The sequence below is a fragment of the Diceros bicornis genome, chromosome 27, assembly GCF_020826845.1.
Source record: "Diceros bicornis minor isolate mBicDic1 chromosome 27, mDicBic1.mat.cur, whole genome shotgun sequence".
NCBI classification, from domain to species: domain Eukaryota; kingdom Metazoa; phylum Chordata; class Mammalia; order Perissodactyla; family Rhinocerotidae; genus Diceros; species Diceros bicornis.
The window spans coordinates 45995423-46019566 of NC_080766.1; the positions used below are offsets into that span (position 1 = coordinate 45995423).

General features: G+C 46.0%; 1 protein-coding gene and 1 long non-coding RNA gene across 9 annotated transcripts in view; both read left to right on the plus strand.

Annotated features, from left to right (window-relative positions):
* Positions 1 to 8967, plus strand: LOC131392975 (uncharacterized). The gene is made up of 3 exons (XR_009215816.1): positions 1 to 85; positions 8606 to 8713; positions 8806 to 8967. It is a non-coding gene; the product is annotated as an uncharacterized LOC131392975 (long non-coding RNA).
* A 499-nt stretch (positions 8968 to 9466) lies between these two features.
* The window catches only part of PRMT2 (protein arginine methyltransferase 2), a 31577-nt gene continuing 16899 nt past the window's right edge, over positions 9467 to 24144 (plus strand). For 5 of the 8 annotated variants that reach the window (XM_058523352.1, XM_058523356.1, XM_058523358.1 and 2 more), the window contains exons 1-7: positions 9478 to 9555; positions 10607 to 10714; positions 11061 to 11159; positions 15812 to 15922; positions 16872 to 17054; positions 21414 to 21575; positions 22574 to 22738. In XM_058523352.1, the coding sequence (XP_058379335.1) occupies positions 11121 to 11159; positions 15812 to 15922; positions 16872 to 17054; positions 21414 to 21575; positions 22574 to 22738 (660 nt within the window). In that variant the 5' untranslated portion in view covers positions 9478 to 9555; positions 10607 to 10714; positions 11061 to 11120. Of the gene's footprint in view, positions 9556 to 10606; positions 10715 to 11060; positions 11160 to 15811; positions 15923 to 16871; positions 17055 to 21413; positions 21576 to 22573; positions 22739 to 24144 lie in introns of all 8 variants that reach the window. The other 3 variants (XM_058523354.1, XM_058523353.1, XM_058523355.1) reach the window with 3 other exon arrangements.

Consider the following 24144-nt stretch of genomic DNA (forward strand, 5'->3'; position numbering starts at 1 on the left):
GGAGGCTCAGCGTTCTCAAGGCAGGACCTGGAGCAGGGCCTCACGGTGGCTCTCGCCGGGACAACTCGCACCTGGAGTGACAATAGTGAGTTGTGTGCCCTGATGTTCTCCACTGGGCAGAGCGCTCAGCAGGGCTCAGACTTGAGTGTGCCCTGGTTGCCCCGGGAGCTGGTTAAGAGTGCAGAGTATGGAGAGGCGCATGCACAAGGTCCACAGAAGGCCTTTGTCCATCTGGACGGGTCTGTGAGGCACCGATTAAACTCTGCTGGAGTCTGAACAGACGGTCTTACAGTCCCACCCTCAGCACTTTCACTCTGGGACCATTTTCCCAACAGTGCCGTGGGTTCCATTTTCACTCGTGCTCTTTCTTTGAGAATCTTCTGCTGGGAGAGACTGGGGATGAAAAATAGTTTCATTTTTCAGTCCAGCCAATCCTGGCTCCTTTATAGTTCTTTTAAGTTCTGTTTGAAAATTGAATACTTCCTTCTTTAGCTCCTCTCTCTCTCCCAGTTGTGCAGCTGTGAGACGCCGGTTGACACTTTTGACTCTCTGCCTGGAAATCTCCTGACCAGCTCTATCAGTTAATGGGGATGGTTTCTGCTTTTACTCCCATGCAGGCAACCATGGTGCCAGGCTTCCCACCACTGAATAACAAGAGGCTTCCAATAACATTCCCTTTCTTTTCTCTGGGCCTTTGCTGGCAGCCTCCTCAGGCCTGTCTCCCACTAACACGGTCTGAAAGGCCCTTCCAGCCTCTACCTGTTGCCTAGGTGTGAGCTAATGCCACAGGTGGTAGGCTTTTGTTATGGCAGCATCCTGATTCAAAGCACCAAATTCTGTTCCATAAGAAGCCACCAGCTAACAGCATAGCAACCTCAATACTTTCTTATTCTCACCGGCACAGTGGGTCAGGGCATGGGGGGAGGTGCTGCTTGGCTGGGCTCCATAATGTCTGGGCCTCAGCTGGGAAGACTGGAACAGCCAGAATGGCTCCAGTGATGGGGGTGGGGTCATTGAAGGCCTCCCCGGTCGTATGTCTGGCGCCTAGTCAGAGGTGACTTGACGGTTGGGCTCAGCTGGGACTGATGTCTGGAGTGCTGGGTGTGGTGTCCCAGGTGGCCTGGGCTTCCACAGTGGCTGGGTTCTGAGAAGGAGTGTCCTGAGAGTGAGCATTCTGCGAGACCCAGAGGAAGCTGCATGGCCTCTTGTGAGCTTGCCTTGGAAGTCTCTACTGGTCTCGCATTCTGCTGGTTAAAGCAGATACACGCCCACCTAGATACAGGGAGAGGGAACGTGGGTCCTATTCCCTGATGGGAAGGAAGTCAAAGAATTTACAGCCATTTAAAAAAACCACCACAGTTCACGCCAACCACAAATGATTTACCAACAGTAGAGGGCCCAAACCATTTTAAAGATATAGAACATTCCAGGATCCCCGAAGACTCCTTCATGCCTATTCCCTCCCTATGAACCTTCCTTGTACTTTTCTTTTGAACGACATATGCAATCTTTTTTGGAAGGGGTAGGGTACGCACCTATGAGTGGAAATGTTGAATTACGGGATAGGCGTGTTAACTTTGCTAGAAACTGACACATGGTTTTCTAACAGAATTATACCAGCAACGTAAGAGAACTCTGATTGTTCAAGATACTCACCAACACTAAGTGTTTTTGGTTTTTTAACATTTATCCATTCTGATGGGTGTGTGGTGGCATCTCACTGTGCTTTTAATTAGTGTTCCTGGGTGTATCAATTAGCTTTTGCTGCATATCAAACTGTCCCAAAATTTAGTGTTTTAAAACAACAATCACTTATTTAGCTCACGATTCTGCGCTTTGACTATTTGGGATTTATTCAGCTGGGCAGTTCTCATGCTGGCCTCATCGGGACTCACTCACGTGTCTATAGTTACTACTGATCAGCTATGTGGCTCTGCTTCTGGAGGTGGCTGGTTGTTGTGTCTATGTGTGTGTGATGGGTATGTGTGTGTGTGTTTGTGTGTTTATGTGGATGTACAAGTATTTGTGTGTCTGGGAGTATATGTGCATGTATGTATGTGTACATGTGTGTTTGTGTGTGTCTGTGTGTTCATGTGCATGTGTGTGTATCTTTGTGTATGTGCAAGTGCATGTGTGTATGTGTGTGACTTAGCCATATGTCTGTCATCATCCAGTAGGTTCACCTAGGCCTTTTCACCCTGTGGTGCAGGTTTCAAGAACATGAGAATGAAAACTGAACGGCCTCTTGAATCCTAAACACAGAAATTGCCCATGACCACTTCTGCTACTTCTGTAGGTACACCACAAGCCCAGATTCAAGGGGTCCACCTCTTGCCGGGAAAAACTGTAGAGTATTATGGCCATTTTTGCAATCTCCCACTCTTAGTGCTCTGGCCACAGCATATTTACATTCCTCAAACACAAAAATCACCCCAAAAGTCCATCCAATATGGCATCAGGCTTAAAGCTCAGGATCTCATGGTTGAAGTCAGATCTAGAAGCAGCTGAGATTTCGTAGGTACATCTCTTCTTGTTCCAGAGTCTTGTGAACTAAGCACAGCATGTGCTGGTGAGACAGGGGAAGATCACACAATAGATACTTTCATTCAGAGAGGGGCAGAATATAAAGCACATAGTCATTACTGGTTCACCACATCCTGAAATCTCGCAGGGCAATGTTCCCAGGTTCTCCTAGACCAGGGCAGGACAAATGTTCAGTTTAGAGCCTGGTTCCACTCCCCACAGTGGTTCACCAATCCACTGTTCTCCACCGCTCCCTTGGGAGTGGCACCATAGTCCACTGTTTTCAGGGTGCTGGTCTCTGCCCATGAAATGTCCTTCCTCTTTCATAAGGAATGGCCCATATTTGCCACTGAGTGGCTTCCTCAGCATGATTGTCGCCCATAGAAAGTTGGGGGTCCACAGGCAGAGGCCTTGTTTCATTTTGAACCATCTCCATCCCCCTTAGTCCAAGCTGGTAGTGCTTTTGCCAGCATAAATTTCCTAAGTGGTGTTCCACTGTATGAATATACCACAATTTGTGTATCCATTCTCCCATTGACTGACATTTGGAACGGTACCAACTTTTTTGGCTATTGTAAATGAAGTGCTATGAATATTCTTGGACAAGGCATTTTTTGGACATAGGTTTTTACTTCTCTTGGACAAATGCCTTGGAGTTCTTCTGGGCCACAGGATAGCTATATGTGTTAGGGACTGAATTGTGACCCTCAATATTCATATGTTGAAGCTCCAACCCCCAATGTGACTATATTTGGAGATAGGGCCCTGAGGAAGGTAATTAAGGTTAAATGAGGGACCCTAAGGTTAAAAGGTGGGACCCTAATCCAATAGGACTGGTGTCCTTATAAGAAGAGGAAGAGACATCAGAGCTCTCTCTCTCTGTCTCTGTTATGTGAGGACGCAGTGAGAAGGCGGCAATCCACAAGCCAGCAAGAGAGCTCTCACCAGAAACCGAATTTGCTGGCACCTTGATCAGGGACTTCTAGCCTCCAGAACTGTGAGAAGATAAATGCCTGTTGTTTAAGCCATCCAGTCTGTGGTATTTCGTCATGGCAGCCTGAGGAGACTTAATCAATATGTTTAACTTTATAAGAAACAGCCAAACATTTTTCCTTAGTGGAAGTAATATTTTATACTCACTCAGCAATGTATAATAATTCTGGTTGCTCCATATCCGTGTCAGCATTTGAGTGTAGTCTTTTTAACTTGAGCCATTCCATGTAAAGGTATCTCATTGGTGTTTTAATTTTCATTTCACCAATGATTACTGATGTCAAGGAATTTTTTCATGTACTTATTATTTGTATATCTTTTTTCATGAAGTGTCTGTTCAAGTCATTTGCCCATTTCTATTTATTTATTTGTTTATTAATTTAGTTGTTGAGTTTTAGGAGTTTTATATATTTGGTATACAAATCTTTTGATAAGCAATGTTTTGCAAATACTTTTTCCCAGTCTATGGTTCGCCTATTTGTTTTCTTTTCTTTTTTTTTTGCAAGGGAAGGTTCACCCTAAGCTAACATTTGTTGCCAATCTTCCTCCTTTTTTTTTCTTCCTTATTCCCCCCAAAGCCCCAGCGCATAGTTGTGTGGAGTTGCAAGTTCTTCTGGTTCTTCTATGTGAGCCGCCGCCACAGCACGGCTACTGACAGACGCGTGGTGTGGTTCTGTGCCCGGAAACCGAAACCTGGGCTGCCGAAGCCGATTGCACCAAACTTTAGCTGCTAGGCCATCAGGGCTGGCTCTCACCTATTTGTTTTCTTAATTGTGTCTTTTGATGAGCAGAGTTTTAAGTTTTGATAGTCTAATACAGCAGTCAGCAAACTGGGTTTTTAAATACAAGCTGTATTGAAACACAGCTGCATCCATTCATTCACATGGCTGTGTTCATGACACAACTGCAGAGTTGAGTAGTTCTGATTGAGACTGCCTGCAAAGCTTAAAATATTTACTATCTGGTCCTTTACAGAAAATGTTTGCTGACCCCACTCTAATTTACCAATTTCTAATTTTATTGTTAGTACTTTTTACATTGAAGGAAACCCCCTGCCTCTAGCTTTAAAGTTTTAGCTTTTATATGTATGTCTATGATCCATCCCAAATAAGCTTGTATGTAGGGTGTAAGGTGGGCACTAGGTTCATTGTTTCTAAACAAATATCCACTTCTTGCATTCCATCTTTTGAAAAGACTTTCCTCACTGCCATCAAATTGCTTGGGCACCTTTGTTGGAAATCAATGACTGTAAAAGTGTGGGTCTACTTCTGGACTTTCTTTTCTGCTCCGTTGACCTCTTTGCCTATCGTTTTGACAATATCACATTGTCCTGATTACTGTATCTTTATAATAATTCTTGAAGTCAGAGAGTATATATCTTATGATATTGTTGTTCTCTTTTAAGATTGTTCTGCCATTCTAGGTCCTTTGCATTGCTCTATAAATTGTGGAATCAGTTTGTCAGTTTCTAGAAAAAAATCCTATTGGCATTATGATTGGGATTTTGTTGTATGTATCAATCAAGTTGTGGAGAATTGACTTCTTAAATATATTGTTTCCAATATGTGAACATGGAATCTCTCGCCATTTATTTATCTTTTAAAATTTCTCTCAGCATTTTAAAAATAGTTTTAGTGTAAAAGTCTTGCACATATTTTTGTTAAACTTATTCCTGAGTATTTTATGTTGATACTTGTTCCGGGTCTGTCTCAGTCTATTGATAGTGATGCTATCCACTAGAAATGCCTGGGGGCACTCACCTGGGCTCCTACTATTTGTGGGGACCCCCCACAGACATTTCCAATGTTGTGGCTCGACTGGCCCTCATGGTTCTTATTACGATTGCAAGACGCACCTCAGCAACAACCATTATGGAACTTTGAAAAGACAAGGTTTATTATTCACAAGTCCTGGAAGGTACATGCATGCCCCGGGGCCACACAGCGAGGTCGCAGGTAGAGAAAGAGAGAGAGAGAGAGCACACATCAGTGAGGGCTTGGGCTTCTGCCTTTACTGGGGTGGAGGGAGGGTGCCTAGAGTTTTGTGGGTTCACTCTTTTTTTGTGTGTGTGAGGAAGATTGGCCCTGGGCTAACATCCATGCCCACCTCTCTCTATTTTATATGGGACACCACCACAGTATGGCTTGACAAGTGGTGCATGGGTTTGCGCCCAGCACCCGAACCTGTGAACCCGGGGCCACCTAAGCGGAGTGCACGCACTTAAGCGATACGCCACCGGGCTGGCCCCTGTGGGTCCACTTTTTATTGGTGAATTTAAAACATAAGAACAGTGATTAAAGTGCAGGAAGGGGAAAACAAGTGGTCAAAAAGTCAGTTATCTAGGTCACCCAGGGCTTTTCTAAAAAAAACTTCCTGGGTAGGGTGGCCTGGCTTTTTAGCTAGTTGTGTAGCTGGCAATGTGTTTATTCATTTATTGAAGTGGATACCTCAGCAATCAAAAGCTTTATGTCAGGCACTTATAATCAAAAAAGCTAATGGTCAGCTACTTACCCTACAATGCTATTATAAATGGGTTTTAAAAAAAGTTCATTTTCAATGTTTTGCTCCTAATAGAAACACACTTTTTTCTCTATGTTGATCTTGTATCCCACAATCTTGCTAAATTCACTTATTTGTTCTAGTAGTTGTTTTGTAGGTTCCTTAGGCTATTCTATGCGAACAATCTAATCTTTTGTGAATATACATAATTTTATTTCTTCCTAATAGTTATTCTTTTTATTTACTTGTTGCTTTACTTGCCTTATTGTGCTGGCCAGGATTTCCTACAAAATATTGAATAGAAGTGGTGAAAGTGGATACATTTGCCTTGTTTCTAATAAAAACTTTCAATATAACATCATTAAGTATGACTTTAGTGATAGTTTTTATTTTTATTTTTTTGTTGAGGAAGATTGGCCCTGGGCTAACATCTGTTGCCAATTTTCCTCTTTTTGCTTGAGGAAGACTGTCATTGAGCTAACATCTGTGCCAGTCCTCCTCTACTTTATGTGGGAAGCTGCCACAACACATCACAGCTTGATGAGTGGTGTGTATGTCTGCACCCGGGATCTGAACCCGTGAGCCCTGGGCTGCTGAAGCAGAGCATTCGAACTTAACCACTGTGCCACTGGGCCGGCCCCAGTGATGGAGTTTTTGATAGATGCCTTTTTACAGACAGATGTTCTATTTTTGCTGATATTTAAAAAAATCACGATTGGGTATTATTTTGTCAAATCCTTTTTAAAAATGTACTGAAATGATCATATGATTTTTTTTCCCTTTATTCTGTTAAAATGGTGAACTACATTGATTTTTAAGAGTTAGACCAATTTTACATTACTGGTGTCGGGGGAAGAGGGAGAATCTCCCTCTGCCCTTTCCCTTAAGGTTCTTCTGGCTGGCCAAATAATCAACAAGACAGGTTAGCAGGAGAAAATAATACCAAGTTTAATAACATGTATACATGGGAGAAAGCAGGGACACTGCGTTTCTCAACACAATAGCAGAAATTCTCATCTTAAATACCATCTTCTTCTAAAGACAAAGGAGGATGTTGGGGGTGGGGGGTGTCAGTTACAGGAGATTACCACTAAAGCACTGTAAACAAGGGTAAGGTTATTATGCAGATTTAAGGCCTCACCTTCCACATTGATAAGTTTCTAGAAATGAGGTCATCCCCCCTCTTCCCAAGACAGAGAGGGAGATACCTTTACAAATGGAGATTTCCCTTATAAATGTAAATGTTTGTCTGGCAACTCCTTGCAGGGCCATCCAAAGAATGTGGCCAGAGACAGAACTTCTGATAAGATGGGCTTGTTGGTGCCTTTCCTATTGTAAGATCTATTTTACATTATATTACAGCCATCAGATGGAAGATCTGTTCCAGGAAGGAGCCACCATGTCAAATTCTTTAGGCAGTTAGTGGGGGAGGTCAAATGTCCTTCAGAGAAAACAATCAAGGTAAAGAGATATATTTCAGGGTGGCCAAATTTTGATCTCCCACACTGGCATAAACTCCACATGGTCATAATGTATAACCCTCTGTACATATTGTTGGGTTGGACTTGCTAATATTTTGTTAAGGATTTTTGCATATATTTTTATGAAGGATTTTGGTCTGTAATTTTCTTTTCTTGTATTTCTCAGGTGTTTGTATCAGAGTTATGTTTGCCTCATAAAACAAATTGGGAAGCGTCCATCCCCTATTTTCTTTAAATTTTGTTAATATTGGTGTTATCTCTTCTGTAGGGGAGGAAGAGAATTCCTCCACCCTCTAGGTCCTTCTGGCTGGTCTTAGAATTAAATTACATGAGACAGAATAACAGGAGAAAATCAAAGTTTAGTAATATGTACACATGGGGAAAACCCAGAAAAACTGAGTAACTTGTTAGAATGGCCAAAGCTGCCACCTTTTCAGCTAAAGACAGAGGAGGATGTTGGGGGTAGTGGTTTGGGGCTTCAAAGGGGAGGAAGGCAACTTACATGGAGATGGAAAAGGAAATGTTGTTAAACAAGAGTTTGCTGGGCCATCTATGACAACGGGATCCCAAGACAGGACTTTGATAAGAATGGGCTTAGCAAGGATGCTCCCAGTCTACTGACACCCAGAGTTATCTATGGTGATGGCCTGTCCTGGGGCCAGGGCATCTATCTTAAATTCTTTCAGGCCATTAGGGGGAAGGTCAAAGTTTGTATAAGAGATATGGAACTACACAGATTTTCTAAATATACTTGTTCAGTTTTGGTAAGTTATGTTTTTCAAGGAATTTGCCCAATTTATCTAATTTGTCAAACTTTTTTTGACATAAAGCTTCATAATACCAGTTTATTATCTTTTAAAAAAACCTATAATCTGTACTGAATTTTTCATTCCTCATATTGGTAATTTGTGTTCTTGCTTTTTTTATTGCAGTAAAATATACATAAAATAAAATTTATCACCTTAACCATTTATAAGTGTACAGTTCAGTGGTATTAAATACATTCACATTGTTGTGCAGCCATAACCAACACCCATCTCCAGAACTCTTCATCATGTAAAGCTGAAACCCTACAAGGATAACATGATCTCCCTCTTCTCCCTCCCCAGCCCCTGGCAACCACCATTCCACTTTCCGTCTCTAAGATTTGAGGACCACGTCCTGCCCTTCCCAGACCACAGCGCCGCCACCTGCCGACCCTGCGCAGCCACCGCACGGTAACCCGCACTGACGTTGTCCTGTTTTCCTTTTAATCCCTGACTTCCTCTTCATGGAGTAAAAACTTCATCACCATGCTTCCACTTGTCAGGTGGAAACAATGCCACGCCGTTCACACCTTGCAGCCGGAGATGGGAAGGTTAATTGAATTATTACCAAAACAGCAGGAGGACGGGGGTCCTGTTGCAGAAACCTCAGCGTTTCCGTCGCCCATAGCAGGCTTCTGACCACCCCCCCCCCAGGCCCAAATGGGCCCCGGCCCCCACTCCCCTTCCCCGGGTCGACCCGGCCTCCCCCAGCCCCACCTGCGCCCCGCCCCCCGGCCCCCACTCTCCCTCCCCGGGTCCGCCCGGCCTCCCCCGGCCCCCGCTCTCCCTCCCCGGGTCCGCCCGGCCTCCCCCAGCTCCACCTGCTCCCCACCTGCGCCCCGCCCCCCGGCCCCCGCTCCCCCTCCCCGGGTCTGGCCGGCCTCCCCCAACCCCACCTGCGCCCCGCCCCCGGGGCCCCACCCCCACACCAGCGGCGCGGCTCCCCCGCTCGCGCGACGACGGGAGGCGGGGCCCGTGAAGTGCGCCTGCGCGGGGCGCTCGGCCCAGGCCAGAGTACTCCACGAAGGGCCTGAGCGCACTGCGCCTGCGCAAGCCCAAAGGGGTGACGCCACTTGTCGTGACGGCGGGGACTGCGCAAGCGCGGGGCGCCGAGCCCAGGGCGGGGTCTTCTCCGCGGACGCGCGCACCGCGCCTGCGCGGGCCGAGGGCGGCGGCTCGGCTCCCCGTAGGCATCGTCTGCCCGTGCGCGCCGGCAATGAGTACGCGGGATTCAGCGGAGAAACGCGGCTGAGGTAGGTTTCCCGTTTCCCGTACGCTGCCCGGGCGGCTGGACCGCGCGTGAGGCAGGACACGCCAGGTGACCGGTCCGCGCCCGACGTCAGCTAGCGGGCAGAGGCCTCCGCCCCTTCCCAGACCGCCGGGTGCCTTCCCCTCCTCTGCTCCGTGCCCCGAGCTGACCATAGCTCGGCGCCCCTCCCCGCGGGCCACGCCCCGAGCCACGCCCTTGCGGAGGCTTCCCCGGCGCCCCGCCCACCGCTCTCCTAGCCACGCCCCCAGGCCACGCTCCCTCCCGTCCGCGCCCTGGGAGTCCGGCCGCCCCGCACGCTGCGGGTCACGTTACACTCCCTGTCCCCCTCCTCTCCGGCTCCTGCATCCACGGCGCCTTCTCCCCACCCCTCGTTGGCCACCTGCCCCTGAGGATCCTCGGCCCTCTCCCGGACAGCGCCCGGAGCCAGCGTCCTTGTGCCCCGCCCGGGTCCGCCCTCCGGCCGCGCACCGTCCCGCCCCATCCCGTGCCATCCTGGCCCCGCCCCATCCCAGCTCATCCCGCCTCATCCCGGCCCTATCCCGGCCCCGCCCCATCCCGGCCCCGCCCCATCAATCAGTCCCCAACTCACCGCATCCCGGCCCTATCCTGGCCCCTCCCCATCCTGGTCCCATCCCGCCCCATCCAGGCCCCGCCCCATCTCGGCGGTATCCTGCCCCGGCCCGGTCCTGCCCCGTCCCGCCGCATCCTGGCCCTGCCCCATTCTGCTCTTGTCCCTCGCCATCTTGGCCGCATCCTGCCCCATCCTTCTCCGCCCCATCTTTCTCCGCCCCATCCTTCCCCGCCCCATCCTTGCCCTTCACGCCCCGTTCCTTCCGGCCCCCGCCCTATCGACCGGGCCTGTCCTGGCCCCGCCCCACCCTGGCCGTCTAGCAGTGTTTTCCAATGAAAATGCAATGTATGTATTTTAGTATTTGTGATGACAGATGTCACAAAAATAAGTATTAGATCTTGATAAGTGAAGCACGCATTTTAAAGAAAGAATTGCTGTGTAATTTAAAAACCGTTCATCTCAGAGCATAGTACGGATTACACTGTCACTGGAAAAATGGGAATTGAGAATGAGAAGGAAAAGCCTCTGAAGATGCAGAGTTCCTGTTAGTGGAAACACTTTAAAGCCCCAGGTAGGGAGTTTTAATTGGAATTAAAGGTATCAGGGTTCCAAGAACAAATGTGACATCTATTTGTTGTTTTAAATCAACCCAGTGATCTAAGAGAAACCAACAAGCTTCCCTAATGAATAAGATTGACGCTTTGCAGACTCCTCAAGAAAACACACGCTCTTTGAAGTTTATAAATTGTAAATGCTTTCAGTTGTTTTTGTAAAAAGTTGCGTTTATAAACTTCATTTTTATTTCATTCTTTAGACATACATGTTTTGCTTCGGTTCTGTAGAGGAACTTTATCGTGGACCTTAGACCTTAAGTGACGGAACAAGCGTTTTCTCATTCTCTCTCTTTTTAAAAGTAGGAATGGAGGGGAGAATGAAACAGTAAAAGCGGCAGCTATGCGGCAGATCCTAAGAGAACTATGGCAACACCGGGTGACGGCCCCAGCAGTGAGTCGCAGGTAATTTCGGTTCTGGTGTGTAAACCTGTATTTAAAGGCCGTGAATGTCACTGACTCAGCCCAGGGTGGTGGCGCTGTCCTTGGACCTTTGAAGGTGGCCGCTGACAGTGGGGTGCTTAAATAGGGGAAGTGCAGTGTTTGCACGGGTCACAGATGGCGTGCTGAGTTGGGCGTTGTAAACACCGCCCAGGGCTCTGGGGTTCCGTTTTTGGTACTGAAGCTGGTGAAGCAAGCACATTTTCTCAGTTGTTTGATGAAGTCCCAGGCATAATGTGTTAAAGGCAGGTGGGACGCATTAGAAAAGATTTATGTATTCATACTGCTTTTCTACCTGGGATACACGTATAGTTTCATTCAAGTTACCAGTAAAAAAAAAAAAGTCACCTTAAATTTCAAGGAATGTTAATTATGTAAAATTAAAACCAAATGAATAATAAATAATGTTTTAAAAAAATCAAACATTTTCATGTCTATGGTGTCAATTTTAACATTTTTTTCTTTTCCTTCTAATGATTGCTCAAATTTCATTTGGGTTTTTATATATAGGAATTTTATTTATAGTGGGTCATTTCATCTGTCAAAATTACTTATAAAATGTTTCAATTCCGTGGATGTCTTATTTTTCTTTTGATAAATTTAAAAATATTGGAACAGTTACAGAATAACATTGCTTACATATTACACAGAAGTGAAAACTTGTTAACATTTTGTCATATTTGCTTAAGAATATATATATAAATATATGTAAACAACAAGACCATAGATAACAGTTTGTTCTCCAACCTCAGAACCCCAGTCCCATTCTTCCTTCTCTGTCTCCAAAGGCAAGCACTACTATGAATTATGAATTGATCTTTGTGCTTCTGCACCATTTTTTATACTTTAATATTTTATATAGGCATCCTTGAGCAATATATGATGTTTGTGCTTTTTACAGTTTATCTAAGTGGTGTCATATTCTCTGTGTCATCTGCAGCTTGCCTTTTTCACTAACGTTACTTTTGGGGGGTTTGTCGTTGGTGTGTGTGTAGCTATGGGATGCTCCTGTAGCATGTTCCTTATATGAATGTATCACGTTCACACATAATGTATATAGGTCTGTTGCAGTCTTACTATTATGCAGTGCATGTACACGACATTTTATTTATTTCCCTTTTGTTGGACACTTAACGTTTGCATTTTTTCTCTATTTCAAGCAGTGCTGCAGTGAACATCCTTCTGCAGGTCTCCTTGTGCACATGTGCCCTGGGGTATATTCCCAGTAACGGCATTGCAGGGTGCAAGGGATTGCGTGTTTTCAGTTTTACTAAATAGTGATCAGTTGTTCTCCCAAGTGCTTTACCAGTTCACAGGTCTGCCAGTAGCCCACATAGTGCTTGCTAACACTTGAGACCATCAGATTTTTACATTTTGGTCAGTCTGATGGGTTAGAAATGGTATCTTGTTATTTTTGTGTTCCTGATTACTTGTGAGTCCTGGTAGTGTTTCACTAATATTTGTGTTCCTCCTCTTTTTTGGGGCGGGGTAAGGAAGATTTGCCCTGAGCTAACATCTGCTGCCAATCCTGCTTCTTTTTTGCTTGAGGAAGATTAGCCCTGAGCTAACATCTGTGCCAGTCTTCCTCTATTTTGTATGTGGGATGCCTCCACAGCATGGCTGATGAGTGGAGTAGGTCCGTGCCTGGGATCCCAACCTGTGAACCTGGGCCGCCAAAGCGGAGCACCGTGGAACTTAACCACTCAGCCACAGGGCTGGCCCTGTGTTCATCCTCTTACTAGCACCCTCCATTACAGAAGAGATGCCTTATGGTCACAGTTTGTGTTTTATCTTTTTCCCCCCTTGATCAGTCTTTTTCGGGTTTTATTGATTTTATGTTTTCAAAGAAGCAGTTTTGTGTTTGTTGACTTTCTCTTTGTTCATCTGTTTTCTATTTCATTAATTTCTGCTTTTATCTCTATTTTATTCAATTCTATTTGGGTTTAATTTTCTCTTTTTATAGCATCTTGAGATGGAAGCTTGGATCACTGATTGTAATGTGATCTACTATGTCTTATAGTAATTTTGCTGTACCAGCTTTCTTATGGTTAGTGCTTGTGTGGTACACACATGCACGCACACCCATATCTTTTCAACCTAGGTCCTTATGTTTAAAGTGTTTCTCCTATAGTTGTGTCCTTTTTTTTCCGTCAGATAATTTCTGCACTTTAATTGAAGTATTTAGTCCATTAGCATTTAACATAATGACTGATATGGTTAAGTCTAACGTCTTGCTTCTGTGTGTCACATTTCTTCTTTGTACCTTTTTCCATTCTTGCTTTCTTTTGGATTAATAAAGTACTGCCTGTAATTCCACATTATCTCCTCTGGTGGCTTTTTAGCTGTGCCTTGTTGTGTTATTTTAGTGGTTACTCAAGAGATTGTGACGTGTATCCTTAACCTGTTCCAGTCTTTTTTTTTGACCATTTCGCGACGTAAGAATCCTCCAGATTAGTTTCATTTATCAGCTCCCATTTTTTGTGCTGTTACTGTAACATATTTTACTTCTATGTTATAAACCCCACAATAAATTATTGTTTCTTTATGCTATCAAAAGTCTTTTTTATGAAGTATAAGAAATAATCTGTTTCTCTGCAGTTTTTCCTTTTCTGGATTCTTTACACCTATCACTGGCAAAAATTAAAGACAGTGATAGTGGCTGTTGCTGCTGAGTATTCTGGCTGAAGGTACTCCGTGCGTTGCTGGTGAAGTGTGAGGTGCTACACCCTTATGGAAAGAGTCTGACAAATGTTTGGATGAAAACTGTTATTTGTTTATCCCTGGCAGTCTATCCCATAGAAATAAAATGTCATCACATAAGGAAAACTGTGCACAGACGTTTGTGGCAGCATTGTTGATGGTGGTAGAAAACTAGACACAAGAGAAAGTCCATCGATTGGAGATGACGGAAGAATGAGGCAGAATTCCTGCTATGGAATATTATATAGCCATTGGAAATTATAAGTTAGAGTTCTAACAGTTGGGGAGTTTTTCACAAGGTGTTGTGTGAGTAAAAGAAGCAAAATTAAAACAGAAGGTCTGTGATAGCCTTTACAAAAAACGACGTCAAAAGAAAAAATAAACCGTGTGTGTGTTTGTATATCACATGAGCATGGAGAAACTCTGGGAGGGTGTACACCGGGGGACTAATACAGACTTCGGATGGTGGTGAGAGGGGGATGATGTGGGTGAGCAGGGACGGGATGGAGACAAGCTACAAAGAACGTGATACTGTGCCCAAACTAATCATGTCCCTCTAACAGGAAAATGTGCAGAGGATACACATGGGCAATTAGCTAAATAAAAAAGAGGACCAGTGAGTACCTAAAACACATGTTTGACTCCATGATAATCAGAGAAAGGCAAATGGAGGTAACAAAGACAGGTAATTTCTCCCCATCAGATCGGCAGAGATTAGAGTGATGAGTCAGTCACCTGCCTTCCCAGAGCTAGGTCCTGATCTCTGTAGGGGTCTAAGGAGCCGCCTTTCTGGAGGGCGTTTGGGGGTGAGGTTGGAAGTGAGGCAGGTATGCGTCCTCTTGATCCACTAATTTCACATCCAGGAATTCATCTTAAGAACATTGTCAGGGCCAGACAAGATGATTTATGTCTAAGAAAGTTCCTCTTAACATAATTCATAATCGTAAAAACTGAAAACAGTCTGTGTGTCCAAAACTAGGAGACTAGATAAACATGTTATAATAATTCATAGAATGGAATACTATCACGTATTAAAAATGTGTTTAGAAGTATATTTCATAATGAAAAATGTTCAGAATTTAATAAGTGGAAAACATCACAAGGCAGAATTGTATGATCCCAATCAACACCCTTATGCACATGTTATATGTACACTTTAAAAAAAAGCCTGGAAGGATATAAATGTTAATGTGTTGACCGTCATTATCTCTGGCCAGTGAGCAAGATTACAGATGCTTTCACACATTTTCTAAAATGAACATGAATTACATCTGTCTTTAAAGAAAATTTGTTTAAAATGTATATATTGGGAGGGGGTTGCCACAGTGAACTGGAACACATGATAGGAGGTTCTGCCACCTCCAGTGGCTATCTTCCAGGCAAGCCTGTTCTGAAGAAAAGTGGTGGTGGGGCCCTCAGGTCCAGGGGCCTCTCAGGGTCCTGAGCAGCACGTCAGCAGCAATGCAGTGTGATTGAGGCCGGCTGCTTGTGCCAGGTCGCTGGCACCTTCCATAGGCCCTCATCGAGGCCCGCCCAGCTCTGTCCTCGTGTCTGACGAGGTCTCCAAGTGTAATTCCCTGGAGACAGGGCTGCTTCCTCCTGGGCCGGTTGTCACTCTTAGGGAGCGCTGCTGGTGATCAGGTCTCAGTCACCAAAGACACTAAACGTGCCTCTTGTTCTTTCTGTGACGTTCTCTTGAGGATGCAAATCCTCTTGTACTAGAGACGTGGAGTAAAGGTGGAGTGAGGGTGAGATTGCTTGGTTCTGCTTGTGAAGGTGACCCAAGTTGTTTCCATGATAAAAACCTGGCCACATGAATCTTCATTTGAAACCCTCCTGATAATCTGGAGCCAAAAAAAAAAGAGAGAAAGAAAAAGAAGCCCACAGTCATTCCTTGTTCTGTCTTTGGCTTGAAGCAGGAGGGACGAGAGCCTGTTGGGCATGGTGAAGAAGAGCGCCTCCAGGAGGGTGTGCACCCTGAGGAGTTCGTGGCCATCGCGGACTATTCTGCCACCGACGACACGCAGGTCTGTGTGCGCTTGCTCACATGCAGGGGTCGTGTGCACCAGCTCCGGGTCGTATGCATTCAGCACATTCAGTGACAGAATTAGATGTAAGTTTTGCAGAAGTCATGCCAAATTTAAATAAAGAAGTATTCAGATGTTTAGAGCTGCGTGAGACCTGTGAGTGACCCTGCTCTTCCTAGCCTAGGAAATTCTGACCCCAAGCCTGAATGTGAAAGACACCTGGGTAAGGAATGAGGGAGGAAGCACCCGTTCCAGTGTTTGCTTGGAAACCTTGATTTAGAACCTATTCTAGTTAATGAAAGATGAGGCTATAAAATAAAAACATCTACTTGAATGTAGCTTTCTTTACTTTGTAACAGGAATTTCTTAATGTAATCCTCCAGTAACCGAATCAGCTACCACATAGCTGAGTTACTGGGAAGAGGCTTTTGAGAAATTCTGTCCTAAGCCATTTGAAAATGTTTAATCTTTCTTTTTGGTGAGGAAGATTGGCCCTGAGCTAACATCTGTTGCCAGCCTTCCTCTTTTTGCTTGAGGAAGATTGTCTCTGAACTAACACCGGCACCAGTCTCCCACTATTTCTATGTGGGATGCCACCACAGCATGGCTTGACGAATGGTGTGCGGGTCCATGCCCGGGATCTGAACCTGCAGACCCACAAAGTGGAGCGCACGTACCCAGCCACTACACCACCGGGCCGGCCCCTGTTTAATCTTTCTTTTAAAAAACGTCAGTTAAGCTGTGCTCTTCTTTCCTGTAGATGTCCCACACGAGTGTCTAAATCCTGATATCATTTTCATAAATTGTCAGTTGGTGTAATTACCATCGACTCCTTTTTGAAATGGCTGTGATTGGGGCCCTAGTGATGGGGGATTTATCACTAAGCCCTGGTTGAAATACCAACTACAGGGTTTTCTTGAATTTTCACTTCCGTATATTTTTTTTCCAGCTCAGTTTTTTGAGAGGAGAAAAAATTCTCATCCTGAGACAAACCACTGCTGATTGGTGGTGGGGCGAGCGTGCAGGCTGCTGCGGGTACATCCCAGCCAACCACCTGGGGAAGCACCTGGAGGAGTGCGACCCCGAGGACACGTGGCAGGATGAAGAGTATTTCGGCAGCTACGGAACCCTGGTATTGCTTTCTGCACTCCCTGTTCACCACCCGGATGCTGGTTTCTTCTCTCTAGTTTTAGGTTCTAACTTTAAAAAAAAATATCTGAGCTGCTTCTGCTCATTGTTTAGAGCAGGGCTCGCAGACCTTTCTCCTGATTAGCAGGCTGTGCGGTCTGGGTGAGGCTGCTGGGCTCTGCCGTCGCCGTGCGAAGCAGCCGTGAAAACACAGAAGGTGGGCGTGGCTGTGTGCCAATCAGACTTTGTCCATGGTCGTTGAAATTTGACTTTCATGTAATTTTCGTGTGTCACATTGTTCTTTTGATTTGTAAAAGCCATTTAAAAATATAAAAGCCCTTTTCAGCTTCTAGGCCATAGAAAAGCAGGTGGTGGGCTGAAACTTTTCTCAGTATTTAAAAAAAGGTGATAAATTTTACTGTAAAAATAAAGTACAAAAAAGTCATATAAATCAACAGTAATACTTCTAAATAACTAGCTTATTAGTTTGTTTTTTTCCGATATGGGTAAAGACCCATAATCCTATGGTCCAGATAACCCCTGTTTATATTGTAAAACAAGATAAAAACAGATACTTGCAGGATAAACGTTGCAAACACAGTGTTGAGTGAAAGAAGCCAGATATCAAAGAACATCCAACATTTGATTCAATCGTATAAGGTTAAAAGGCACCATGAAAAGATAGTGTTTATGAATGATGTGTAAGTGGTGAGACTCTGAAGGCGATCAGGGACCCGGTTCCCCTGAGATCAGGGTGGAGGTGACCGGTGAGGGAGGGCCGTGCGTGCAGGGCCACGTGGCGGGGTGCTGGCAGAGTTCTCCTGCTGGTCGTGGGAGTGTTTGCTGGATAACTGTTTGATACACTGTAAGGCACTCTTTAAGGTACTTTTTTGTAGGTATGTCATATTTCACAATTAAAAACGTTAAAATAAATGAAAAACCAGTGATGTACATACATGGTTAGAGCTGTCAGCCTATTAGGAAAAACAGAATGAAAATCAGTAGTCTGTCTCCTCACTCTGCTGCCCCTAACCCGAGAGCCCCACTGCTCCCTGAGGTTTCTTTCAGCAACTGTGTTAATGCTTCTACCAAGTCTAAGCCACATCTGTTTTATTATTTTAAATTTACAGAAAAGGAATAGTTCCACACACACAGTTTTCACCTCATCTTTTCACGCAGCTGTATTGTTTTGAAGGTTTGTTCTTTACAACAGCTGCAGAGTATTATGTTGATTTTAAAAGGACCATGTTGGTGGGTTGCTTATTCAACAGCTTTTTATCATGACTAGCAATGCTGTAGTGGATGTCCTCCTACACGAATCCTGCTAAACTTTTGCTAGAATTCCCATTGGGTGAATTTGTAGGGTGTGTGTATGTGTTTTTTGCTTTGGTGGATTGTGCCAATTTGCTCTCCAGAGAGATTTGCTGATTATACACCTACCAAGGGTGTGTGAACACTTATGTCACCACCACAAATCATCAAAGTGAAAAAAGATTTCCAGTCGTAAAGGTGAAATATGGTATCTCTTGATTTTGATTTTCAGTTTTTTATTATTTTTTTATCTTTTTATTTTTTGCTGAGGAAGATTCACCCTGAGCTGACATCTGTTGCCAATCTTCCTCTTTTTGCTGAGGAAAATTTGCCCTGAGCTCATATCTGTTGCCAGTCTTCCTCTGTTTTGTATGTGGGCTGCTGCTACAGCATGACCACTGACGAACGGATGGTGTAGGTCCATGCCGGGAACCAGACCCAGGCCACCAAAGCAGAGCACCCTGAAACCAGGCTGCCAGGGCTGGCCCTGGTTTCCTTTTTTTAAAGTGAGATTGATCATCTTTCATATTTATTGGCCTTTCGTATTTTTTCTTCTTTTTGGTAAACTTTCATGCAATTTTCCCATTTTTCTTTTGATTTCTGTCAATTTGTGTGTTAACTAAGCAGCTTAGCCTGTGTGTGTGATGCGTGTCACACTTAGCACTTGCCACTCTTTTCTTCAGTGGTCCTCTTTGTCTGGTCTAACTGGTCCTTTTGTTGTGGCTTCTGGGTTTTGTGTTCTACTTTGAGGCCTTCTTCACTCCAAGATTATAAGTATCCATGCTTTCTCTTGGCACTTTTATGATCTTATTTTTAACAATGAAATGTCTAAATCACTCTGGAATTTACTTGCAAACAATGAGGTACAATTCTGCCAGTTTCTCCCCACACACCGTCTGTTGCCGTGTCAGTTTCTGGGTAATCCTCCTTTTCCTGCTGATGTGAGAGGCACGTTTATCACGTGTTCAATTTCTAGGGTCTGTTTCTGGAATCTCTCTTCTGTTTCATTCGTCTGTTTATTTCTTCTGCAGTTCCAGATGCTTCTTATTATTGTAGCTTTTGAACGTCTGGGAGAGCTCAGCCTCTTACCAGTTCTGTTTTTTAGCATTTTCATGGCTAGCCTTGGCTGTGTATTTTTTTGAAACTAAATTTATTATCATTTTGTTGTGCTCCCCCCATACCAAATTGGTTAGCATTTTAGTTGGTATTGTATGCAAAGTATGCATTAATTTAGGGAGAAGTGACATCTTTTGTAACATCACGCTGACTGTCCCATTTCTTAAGCCTTGTTGTTCTATGTCTCTCAGAGTTTTGAAGTTTGATCATACAGGGTTGTGTACCTTTCTTGTTAAATCTATTCCTAGATATTTTTGTGTATTATTATTGTAAATGGTTGGGTAAAGTGTTCTGTGAATACCAACGAGATTAAGTTGGTTGATAGTGTTGTTCAAGTCTGTGTCCTTACTGATTTTCTGTCTACTTCTGTCAATTACTGAGAGAAGAGTGTTGAAGTCTCTGACCACGATTGTGAATTTGTCTATTTCTTGTGGCATTTCTGTTGGTTTTTGCTTTGTGTATTTTGAAGCTCTGTTATTAGGTACAAAATATTTAGAATTATTATGTCTTTTTTTTTTTTTTTTTGTGAGGAAGATTAGCCCTGAGCTAACATCCAACGCCAATCCTCCTCTTTTTCTGAGGAAGACTGGCCCTGGGCTGATATCCGTGCCCATCTTCCTCTACTTTATATGGGACACTGCCACAGCATGGCTTGACAAGCAGTGCTTTGGTCCGCACTGGGGATCCGAACCTGCAAACCCCGGGCCACCAAAGCAGAGCACGTGCACTTAACCACTACGTCACCGGGCCGGCCCCTAGAATTATGATGTCCTTTTCTGCAGTGAGTCCTGTGTTGTTCTGAATTGACCCTCTTCCTCCTTGGGAGTAGTCTTTGCTCTGAAATGTGTTTGGTCTGATGTTAACATGGTTGCTCCAGTTTCCTTCCTCTGGCGTCACGGGGCCTTTGCATCCTCGTTGTGACTTTCTGTTAGGTGATTGCTGCAGGCAGGATGCCTGGGTCTTGACTCATCCACTCCGACAGCCTCCCTCTGTCCTCGCGTTTGTTTTTCGGTCAGCGCTGTCTTTGTGAGGAGCCGAGATGGGCTCGTGGAGGCCCTGTCCAGACCTCTTGTCTGTGCTGACACGGTCTGGGTGGTCTGGCTGTCTGTCTCCTTCTAAGTGGTGCCATTTCTAGGCTGGATTTTCTGCAGCTCAGACATGAGGACTGGGGCGCGGGGGACGGGTGCTGGTGCAGCCTCGCCGGCAGGGGGGATCTGACCACTTCCTGGCTTCGTGAACTGTCTGGAGGAGCCTTCTTCCTCTGCCTCCCTGGGGGTTGGCCCGATTCCCATGGGCTGTGTCCTCGGGTTTCAGATGTTGTCCTTCGTCTGGACGCAGCTGGGGGCCTCACGCTCATCCCCGAGGGTCAGGTTGGTGGGGTGTCATCCCTCTCCACAGCTACCGTTTCTGCACTCCCCAAGCAAATGAAGGGCAGATTTATGTGTGAGAGTAACTGGGCCCTTCTGGGTGGAGCCCGTGTGCCTCTGCTGGTGTCTCTCCTGGTGGCTTGTCCGTGTTCTCTCTTGGGAGACACTTGTCAAGTTGTGTCTGGTCGGGAATGCAGTGGTTCCTCCCGTCTCCATTGGAAACAGTGGTCAGGAGGGTGACGTCTGCGCCGCCTCTCGAGTGCTCCGTCCACACCCGCTTCTCTGCTTACCTGGCTCTTGGGGAGGTTCAGGGAGCAGCTGCAGGCAGCACCACACTGAGCTGGAAGGATTCCGGAAATTTCCATTTCCTTCCTTCACTGTCTACTCTTATTTTTATCCATTGACATATTTTGGTCTTTTGATTTTTTTAGAACTCTTTGTTGCTCATGTTTTTAGGTGTAGGGTGGTGGAGTCAAGGGAGTGGGCTCAGGCTCTGATCTTCCATCATAAACCAGGGATCAGCAAAGCTCTGATCACAGGCCATGATTCTTCATGTCTGTTTCCTCTAGAAACTTCACTTGGAGATGTTGGCAGACCAGCCACGAACAACTAAATACCACAGCGTCATCCTGCAGAATAAAGAATCTCTGAAAGATAAAGTGATTCTGGATGTTGGCTGCGGCACTGGGATCATCAGCCTCTTCTGTGCGCATTACGCGCAGCCCAGAGCAGTGAGTAGACACAGCTGTCCCTTCAGCGCCTTCTGAGCCGGGTCCTGGTGAGGTGTCCTCTGTGTGTGCGAGGTACTGTGTCGGTGAGACGGGCAGTGTGTGCTTGGAGGCTGAGCCGTCAGAGGCCGTGACATGGGTTTAATGAGTCACAAACAGCACAGAGTGGAATAGGACAGAAAAGAAAACATCTGAATGATCTGCATGTAGTGGGATATTTTTTTGTGAAATGTTTATTTAAGTTAAATATAGAAGCACGTGTGTCCACGTGTCTGGGCTGGGCCACTTGGGCAGATCACCATCCAGGTGTCGTCTCTGCATGACTGCCTGGCAGGGACAGGACGGACCATGCTCTGTGATGCGTGCGGGACGCCCTTCGTCCTCTTCCCTGTAAAGCATGTCTGGGCTGTGCAGAGTTGCAGCCTCGTGAAGGCCCTGACACAGGTAGATGGAATTCCTAGTGTACAGGTGAGACTGCAGTGCAGTGACTGCCTGGGTCCAGATCCCGCCAGCATCAGGATGTAAAGCTCAGGACCTTCCTCTAGGAACCTGGATTTGAAATTGTCTCAGAAGCCACTGATATCCTGAAAGTCCAGCTGTTCTCAGTTGAGTGCCAGGAACTTCCTGGGTCAGTTATGGACTGTGTTGCTGTGCGTCTGGGGGCCGGGCCGCTGGGCCTTATCCAGGAGGGCCCCTGGGGCGGGCTGCCCTGCGAGTGTGCGGAGCCTCTACCCACCTGCGGCCCTGTGTCTGCATCTTAGGCAGAAGACAGAGTTAGAATTAGTGGCAGCTCCCTTCCAAGGGCTCTCTCTGGTGGAGATGACACACCATGGCCTGGCTACTGTCACTGCTGCCACACCTGCTTCCTTCTGTCACTGCCGTTTGCTGTTTTCTCTCATGCTGGTTCTGACTTGCCAAGGCGACATAGGCTCGGGGAGAGTAGATGACAGGCCGCTGTGCGGGGCTGGGACAGGCACTGATGGTGCTTCTGCCACGTGCAGGTGTATGCAGTGGAGGCCAGCGAGATGGCCCAGCACACGGGCCAGCTGGTCATGCAGAATGGCTTTGCCGACATCATCACTGTGTTCCAGCAGAAGGTGGAGGATGTGGTACTGCCGGAGAAGGTGGATGTGCTGGTGTCCGAATGGATGGGGACCTGCCTGCTGGTAAGGAACTGCTGGGGTGGGGTGGGGTGGGTGGTTGGGCTCGTGTCTGGAATCTTAACAAATCGTGATTAATTTTGACTTTTTTCCTAAGGTGATATGTTATTGATTTCTTAGCTCAGTGTCTTGAATTTTTAACTGATTAAAAAAATGCCTTTATGAGAAATCTAAGTCAAAGTTAATGTAACTTTCTCATGAGTGATTTGCATAAAGTCTGTTCTCTTGGGGAACCTGCGACTATCCAATACTTACTGTCTTGGGCTGTTTTTTTAATACCAGCAGAGTCTTTGTCTCTTTTCCCCAGCCTGGGTCTCCCCTCTCCCTGCAGCTCCCTAATTAGCATAAGGGAGACCCAGCCTGGAGTTCAGGCTCCCCCAAGTCACTCTCCCCCAGGCTCACACAGATGGGAGTGGACAGTTTTCTGGTTCTGCTCCCACCCTCCCTGTTCAATGCTTTGTGTGCTCACAAACTCTGAGCTTAGAAGGCAGGTGAGAGGTGAGTGGGAGCCAGGCCTTCAGGTCTGCAGCTCCTCCCACCTCTGCCTAGCCCTCTCCTGGGCTCGGCATCTCGGGACCTAACATGTTAAAGTGAAACATCCCAATCTGAAATTTATTCTGTAAAAATCCAGAAAAATAACATCTGAGAAGAATACGGCTGATGTTTCCAGTAATAGATCCATTTAAATAATAAGCAGACAGCTGTCGAATGTTGCCGCAGCTCCTTATAGATTGCAGAGATTGAGGGAGATGACAGCAAATGACCTTGGGCCTTTAACTCTGTTGAAATTATGTTGTCTGAAGATAAAGTGTACATAGAGTCAACATCCATGATAATTTGGCTTGTTAATAACCCCTGTGGATTTATACGATGATACACAGGGTACAAAGGAACCAGCTACACCATTAATCCGTGAAGTGGGCATTGGCCTTTGCCCCCCAAACACCAGCGTTCATTCAATAAATGTGTATTGAGCCTCGTGGCCATGGGGAAATGGGGAGCCAGCCTGCGGTGGAGATATGTCCCCATGCCCAGGGCAGTTGGGGGCAGCCTGGGTGCCAAGGGTCCAGCTCTGCTCCTGGCCGGGTGGGAGGGATGTGGGAGGCAAAGAGGAGGGTGGGGGGAAGAGGGAGGAGGAGGACGGTGAGAAGGGGGGTTGAGATGGTGGGGTGGGGGCGGGGAGGAGAGGGGGATGGGGGCAGCATCCAGCCTGCGGGGGCTGCAGCCTGGATTTGGGTGTGCTGGGCTTCGTCCAGTGGGGCAGGCCAGTTTAGGCTCTCTGTGTCCCTAGGACTTTGCCATGTCTTAGGCCACCAGGAGCTTTTAAGGGGTGGAGTAGAGATCAGCTTGTGTGTGGGAGACCACACTTGGTATGCATGGGCTGTAGACTGCAGGGCAGGGGGAGGGGGCGA